The 7,184-nt window shown below is 45.6% G+C and overlaps 1 protein-coding gene across 1 annotated transcript; it reads right to left on the bottom strand.

Moving 5' to 3' along the window:
- Positions 1 to 1,080: 1,080 nt before the first annotated feature.
- LOC142582653 (RYamide receptor-like) lies at positions 1,081 to 6,517 on the bottom strand. The gene is made up of 2 exons (XM_075692615.1): positions 5,605 to 6,517; positions 1,081 to 1,084 (listed from the first exon to the last, which is right to left on the bottom strand). Exons 1-2 carry the CDS (start codon positions 6,444 to 6,446, stop codon positions 1,081 to 1,083), a joined length of 846 nt encoding a protein of 281 aa, XP_075548730.1. The 5' UTR covers positions 6,447 to 6,517.
- Between the last annotated feature and the right edge of the window lie 667 nt (positions 6,518 to 7,184).

Raw genomic sequence — 7,184 nt, 5'->3', positions numbered from 1 at the left:
TTATTTATATGAAATACCCTCATGGCCCTGAGGGCATTATTGAGGGGAGTGGAACAAGACATAGAATAACCCAGATAACAAGAAATTGAAATACATTCTTGGGTCACAGCATAACAAATAGCTCACGGCACTGAGTTTTACAGATTTACAGATGTCAGCAATTGTGCATATCCATGAAAAGCTAAAAAAAAGGAGAAAAGAAAACAAGAACGAACGAGGCAAACTAGAAATCAGCAACACAGAGTTCATGAGGGACCAGGAAACGAAGGGCACACATCTCATGAACAAGAAATGCAGACACTTAACTTTTTCGTAAAATACTCGAGATCGGCGGCGAGTGCCACATCTACTCGCAAGTGATTCCACTCGGATGACGTAGTTGGAATGAAAGAATTTAAGCGAGCGGTAGTGTGAAAAGGTGGAACGCCCACTTTGCGTGGATGGTCGATGCGTGATGAAACATGGGTGGGTGGAAGAAGCGAAGCGTTTTTCAAAACAGGATTCAGATTGTAGATCTGAGAAAAAACACAGAGTGTGAACTTTTCTTGCGCAATGAAAGTAATGGTAGTGACAAAGTGTTTTTCATTAGCCTGACACTTGATGCGCTGTCATAGTTGTGGAGGATCAAACGAGCCGCACGGTTCTGAACAGCTTCCAACACAGATATAAGTGACTTAGCTTGAGGGTGCCATATCGACGCGGCGTATTGAAGCTTTGAACGAACCAGTGTTTTATAAGGAAGGAGTTCTACTGAAATTGGTGCATTAGAAAAGTTTCTTTTTATGTAACCGAGCATGCGGTTCGCGTTTCCAGTAATGTAGGTGGCATGGCTGGTTCCAGGATAAATTTGATGTCAGATGTACACCGAGGTATTTATACGAGGTAACCGGCGCTAACGAAGCATTGTTGAGGCTGTAAGAGCCTGGTGGCGAGAGGCCTTGACGTGAAAAGCGCATGGATTTGCATTTTGATGCGTTTAAACCCATTTTACATTTAGTACACCAGTCAGTAACGCAGTTAAGATCTGCTTGCAATAAGTGGACATCATTAGTGTCTTTAATTTCACGGTATAGTATGCAATCATCTGCAAAGAGTTTGATAGAAGATTTTATATTGTTAGGCAGATCATTATTGTACACAAGGAATAACAAGGGTCCGAGTGCCGATCCCTTGTGGTACCCCAGATGTAACCGGCATCGAAGATGATTGAAGACCGTTAACGTAGGCCAACTGCGAGCGATTAGATAAAAACAACGAATCCATGCTAGAACATTCGGCTTGATATGATGATGAGCAAGCTTATACAACAGCAGACTCTGCGACACTTTATCGAAAGCCCTGCAAAAATATAAGATGACGTCGACCTCTCAACCTTCATCAAGAACGGAATAAATTTCATTGCTGCGAGATAATAACTGTGTTTCACAGGAAAACTGTTTCCTGATACCATGTTGTGTAGGCGTGCAAAACGAAAACGATTCAAGAAAACTAGATAATTGAGAAAATATTATATGCTCCATGATTTTACCGCAAATAGAAGCTAATGGTATGGGACGATAATTGAAGGGTGAATGCCTGTCGCCAGATTTATGGAGTGGAATCCCTTGAGCCAGTTTCCATTCGTGCGGTATATCTCCTGTATCAAGCGATTGCTCATATATCTTCAGTAAACAAATTGCGGAGTACACTTTAGTATTCTTCAGAGCTTTGGTGTTAATGTTATCAGGGCCGCAAGAAGAGGAGATTTTCAAATTGTTAATTAGGTTAATTCCGTTATAGCTAAACCTGACAGGGTCCATTGGAAAGCTTATGTTACATGCATAGTCTCTAACATCACTAATGTCAGTTACGGTACTTGAAAAAGCTGCACTAAAGGTCTCGTTAAGGATCTCAGCGACGTGAGTGCTTGAAATAGGGTTTTACTCAGGGTCAAGGAGCGATATAAGTGATTGCTCTCGTTTATTGAAACTACTCCAAAATTTTTTTCGATTGCTCGTTAGAAACGTTGGTAACGTCACATTAAAGTAGTAGTGCTTCGATTGCTTCGAAGACTTCTTGGAACTGTTAACAGTTTTTTGCAGTGCTGACCAGTGCTCACGCTTTCCAGAAGACTTAGCTTTGCGGAAAAGCCTCCTTTTTTGTTTGCCAGACGTTTTAATGAGCGGTTGTACCATGGATAGTGGCAGTTGGTCAAAAGCTTTTTTTCGAGGAATATAAAAGTCAACCAATTCGCAAAGCTTATTTCTGAAAAGTTGCCAATTGGTATCTACGGATCTTTCGTTGAAGTTTGCCAGAAATTCGTGAAGGAAGTCTTCAAGTGTTTTATTGATTGCAGTGTAATTTCCTTTAGCATAATCATATTACTTTTATATTGTTATGCGACGTTCGAGCAGGGAAGTTCAACATGGCATGCAATCAAGAATGATCGCTTATATCTGATAAATGGGTAATATTGGAAACAGCATCAGGGGCCATTGTTAGCAACAAGTCTAATACATTGGATGTTGAAGATGTGACCCTCGTAGGCTGCGTTATTATCTGAGTTAAACAAAAGTCGGAACAAAGATTTACAAAATTAGACGACTCTGACGAAGAGTTGATAGTGGTATACGAAACGTCCGACCAGGTAATATTAGGAAAATTAAAATCACCAAATAAAAAAAACGGAAGGCTCGGATATTTGTCACACACAGTGCTTACCGCGTCATGAAGGTCGCTGGAAAAACCAATCCCAGTAGAGGGCGAACGGTAGCATGCACACAATAGAAGTTTTTGATATTCAATCGTGATCTGCACACATCGAAAGCTAAGAGACACGTTCCAAAAGAAATTTGAATAGTGTAAGGAACGGCGGATCAGCAGAGATGGAGGCGCCATGTTGCACGCTTGCGCCTTTTTTGCGATTCTAGCCTGACGTCTATCACCTTTGTTAGCTCAGATAAGATGCGTGGGATTTTGCACATGCAGCTTTCACGCATCCCCATTTGACCACAACATGGTTGTTATAACACAGGCGCCCCCCTTTTATCTTTGAAATGGTGAATCCTTAAATAGTGGAAAAGCTATGCGATACATTCGAGCTCTAAAAAAGAGAAAGAAAGAAAAAAAACACATATTTCCTTGCTTTGCGCTTGTTTCTCTCATCTTGCATGAAAACAAGAAGTTTTGAACCTATTTAAGTCATTCTTGTTTCAAAATTCCGTAAGATTTTTAAAGAAAGTACAAGAGACAGCACAAGGAAATTCGCTTGTGGCAGATTTAACTACTATTTTGTAAGTAGGTTCCGTAAGTGTGATTTTCAGGGGATTAAGACTATTCGAGTAGCGTGCACACCAGGATGGCGGTTGAAGTCGCAAGAAAAAAGAAAAAAAAAAGGATACCGACAGAACAGACGTCCCGAACTGCGCGTAAGTAAACAGAGCCCGGGGACGCTTCTCATGTCGAGGTGCTGAAGTCGAAGCAATTGTTATTTTTTATATGCGTAACAGTTAGAAAATGCTCGCTTTGTTTCAGCCTATAGTTCATAAAAACATCTTGAAGAGAGATGAACACGCTTTCTTTTTTTCCAGTTAATTAGAAATGCTGATACAGCGGGAAAGAATAAGCGTGCTCGGTGGGCGTATATCTCGAAGTTCAACGTCATCAAGGGCGCTACAGGACAAAGCATTTACTTGGAGCAGAGTAAAGCCCTTTGGCGATTATGGTGGTACTTTATTAGTGTGCTCACTAATGGGCAGGGAAAATGACGGCGCTGGAGGTTCTTGTCATATGGTTTCGGTACGCGTATAGTCAGCGATGCCTTTGCGGTTCCGACATTGGAAGCAAACTGTGCTTACGCGACGTTCTTATGACATGCTTTGCCACGCGATGCCGAGCTGACAAGCGAAAAGATGGATACGTTGAACGAGAAATTACGAGCTAGTACGTGCGTGTTCAATTGTTACAAAAAGCAGACCCATCGACGACAGCTGAATGGTTCTCACACTCCCCGAGCAACAAAACGAATGCACACGTATGCGACGTGTGCAAGACGATAAAAAGGAAATTGTATAGCCACATGTGTTGCGCAACAATTATTGCCATTTTTCTACTGTTCTTGGCTTCGTCATCGGTTCGCATGAAACTATGCCCCCCGCTCTTTCTAAAATTGGCCACTCAGTGGGACTGATAAGACATGAATTGAACCGTACATAAAAGAATTCTTACATGTGAGTTACATAAACGTTGCCGCGTTGATCATTTGCTTGAATCTGCAGGATTGCATGGTCTGTCTCTTCTTTCGTTCGTCGGAACGAAATCGTTTCTTTTTCCCTTTTTTTTTCTTCTACGGGCACCTTTCAAAGTTATCGCTCGGCGTCGGTACTACAGCCGAGAGCCAGCAGGACCTGTTCGATGTCGCATCAGCGAAGTGCGATGCATCCGGCAGTGAAGTCGAACGCTCGGGCCGCAAATAAATTTTGCTCGCAAGTCTAGAGCGCGCAAAACGGAGCTCAGCGTTGCGGGCTCCACTTTGCGCGCTACGTTCTTTCGCTTCGCACTCGGATCATTTTCGAGTCCCAAGATTGTACGCAAAGACAAGCAAACTATCACCGGTCTCGACAAGGTTTTCTTTTTTCTCTCTCACTTCCAAGGAGTTCCGGAGCACATGAACACATATTCAGACTCTTCAACTTTGGAAAGTTGACAGATAGAAGCAGCGGCTGTTCATTGTTAGCTTAGGGTACAAAAATGGAGCATTGAACACTCATAAAGAGCAAAAATATCACGAACAAGCCTTGTTTCAGTGTTGAGTTGCTTTCACTATAAGATGGCTAGCTGGCTGAATGAAGCCACCAAAAAGTGCATGGGCAAAGACAAAATGACGTAACGTTGTCCAAGTGTTCAAGGTCAGGTGTTTCTTAATCTACGATGCACACTTCAAAGCGAGAAAATGAGACAGAGAGAGAAAAAAGAAAGAAAAGAAGACAGAGTGCACAAGCATGGAAGCGTTCGTGCAAAACAGGAACACTTCCACATGCTACTTTCAAGCTCTCGAAAATGAAGAGGTATACAGAAAGAAGGACGTGCTCGCCTTTACCGATGTGACGTTGTTGTACCGAAGCTATATTTCTTTCTTTTTTTATTGTTGTTATTCTGGTTGCTTTCTTTCGGTTCGTGTATTGTGCACAACCGCCCATTATAGCCAAGGGGCGCGAGTGCGTCAAGGTAATAATCTTCACAAACTTTGCCGCTTTCGTAGACATCTTAGTTTACTCTTGGTTTCAGTGCTAAAGTTTCGGCCTTCACCATACTCTAAGAGATTAGATTACCTAGACGTAAGGTAAAACCAGCGTAAGGTAAAGGAAAAAAAGATGAAATACTGCGAATGCGCGCCTAATCGTGTAGAGCAAAACAGCTGAGTATATTCGATATAAGTGCAGTCCCACAGGCATCTTGCTACGATATCCACTCAAGGAACTTCGACTATCAAACGTCCCTAATTTTGTAAACCTTATTACTAAGTACTGAAGAAAGAAGAGCATTTTTCTTGTTTCTTTTTTTCGGGGTCGGGGGGAGGGCATATGGCTCAAGCTAAGCAGCCGTCCCTTGTCCGAGAGTATTTGCCCCTTCGCAACGCAGCCAGTAAAAATTCCCGCAACCAGCAGCAAGTGAGCGAAAGGGCCATTGCTCACCTTTCGCTTGTTGCGGATGATGTTGGTGTCACGCACAGTCTCGGCGTTGCCCGGCGTGCGTGAGTTACGCACCGCGCCACCGATGCGTCCGTACGTGTAGCAGATGACGCACAGTGGCAGAAAGTACTGCAGGCCGACGAGCACGTGGTTGTACACCTTCCAGGCGAACGGCGGCAGGACCACGTTGATGCAGAAGGGTCGCGACACCTCGCCGGACGCGGAGTCGTAGACGAGGATGACGCGGAGTGCGAGGGCGTACGGCAGGGCGGCCGCCGTCGACACGGCCCACACGACGCCGATGAGTACTTTGGCGTTGAACTTGGAGCAGCAGCGGGCGCGCAGCGGCGCCGTCACGGCGCGGTAGCGGTCCAGCGCGATGGCGGTGAGCGTGAATATGGACACGTTGACCGAGAGCACCTGGACAAACGGGCAGAAGGCGCACATGAACTCTGGCAGCACCCAGCGCTGCAGCAGAGCGGCCTGGAACTGGAACGGTATGGAAAACAGTCCGATGATGATGTCGGCCACGGCCAGGTTGGCGATGAAGAAGTTGGTGACAGTGTGCATGCGTCGCGACGTGGCCACGATCCAGAGCACCATGGAATTTCCGGCCACGGCCACCAGCGAGATGAGTCCGTAGCAGAAGGACAGCAGCACAATGATTTCCACGGGCACCTGGTACAGCTCGTCGTCGTCGGACGTGGTGTTCAGCGGTGACGCCGGCCCCAGAGTGCCGTTGCCGGCGACCGTCCGGTTGGCGGACTCGTGGTCCATGCTCGCGGCAGCAGCGGCGGTAGCAGCGGGAGAGGCGAGAAGAGCGAGCGCCCGGACGTGGCGGAGGCACAACCGCGTGTGTTCGGCCCGCGAGGTCGATTGCGGAGCCTCGAGCGTCCGCGCGCGCCCCGCACGCCGACGGTGCGCGCCGCCCGTGACGTCGCCGCCGACGCAAACTCTGTTCAACGCACCCCGCCTCCTCCGGCTCTTTTTTTTTATCTGCAGTACCGATGCTGTGGTTGGCGGCAGCCATGTGTCGCCTGTGTGGGCACACAGAGCGAGCACTGCTTATACATCATTTATCTCGCCAAGAAATAAATAAATAAAGATAGGTATTAAGGAAATGGATTTCACACTCCGTTTTGTCGAGCCCGGACACGGGCACCTGCTTTGTTCGGTGTTGCACTTGTGTTTTTAGTAGCACTTGTGTTTTTAGTGTCGGTGCACGAAGTTCAATGATTTTTTTAGGTTGGTGATGATCGCTTTAACGGTAACTTTACGTTTAATGAAGACATATAAGCGTTGAGAGCAGATCATGCAAACGCTGTTTGCAAGCGCAAAGTAAGACCTCTACCTCACTCTTCGTAGTAATTATTTGGGCGTGGTTCAGATGTGTTTTAGATGCGTTTCAGATGAAGAATCCAAAAATACAGAACTGCGAGGCTACAGCAAGATATGTGAAGCGGCATTCGCATTTTCTGACGACTCATATCATTTTTTTCCCTTCTTCGAGTTCCC

The sequence above is a fragment of the Dermacentor variabilis genome, chromosome 1, assembly GCF_050947875.1.
Source record: "Dermacentor variabilis isolate Ectoservices chromosome 1, ASM5094787v1, whole genome shotgun sequence".
In the NCBI taxonomy this organism is placed as follows: Eukaryota; Metazoa; Arthropoda; class Arachnida; order Ixodida; family Ixodidae; genus Dermacentor; species Dermacentor variabilis.
The sequence above is the reverse complement of the archived record's forward strand: the minus strand, read 5'-3'. Positions and strand labels throughout refer to the sequence as shown.

Bases quoted from the DNA above. Each gene is read 5' to 3' on its own strand.
- LOC142582653 (XM_075692615.1), bottom strand. From the start codon at position 6,446: ATGGACCACGAGTCCGCCAACCGGACGGTCGCCGGCAACGGCACTCTG.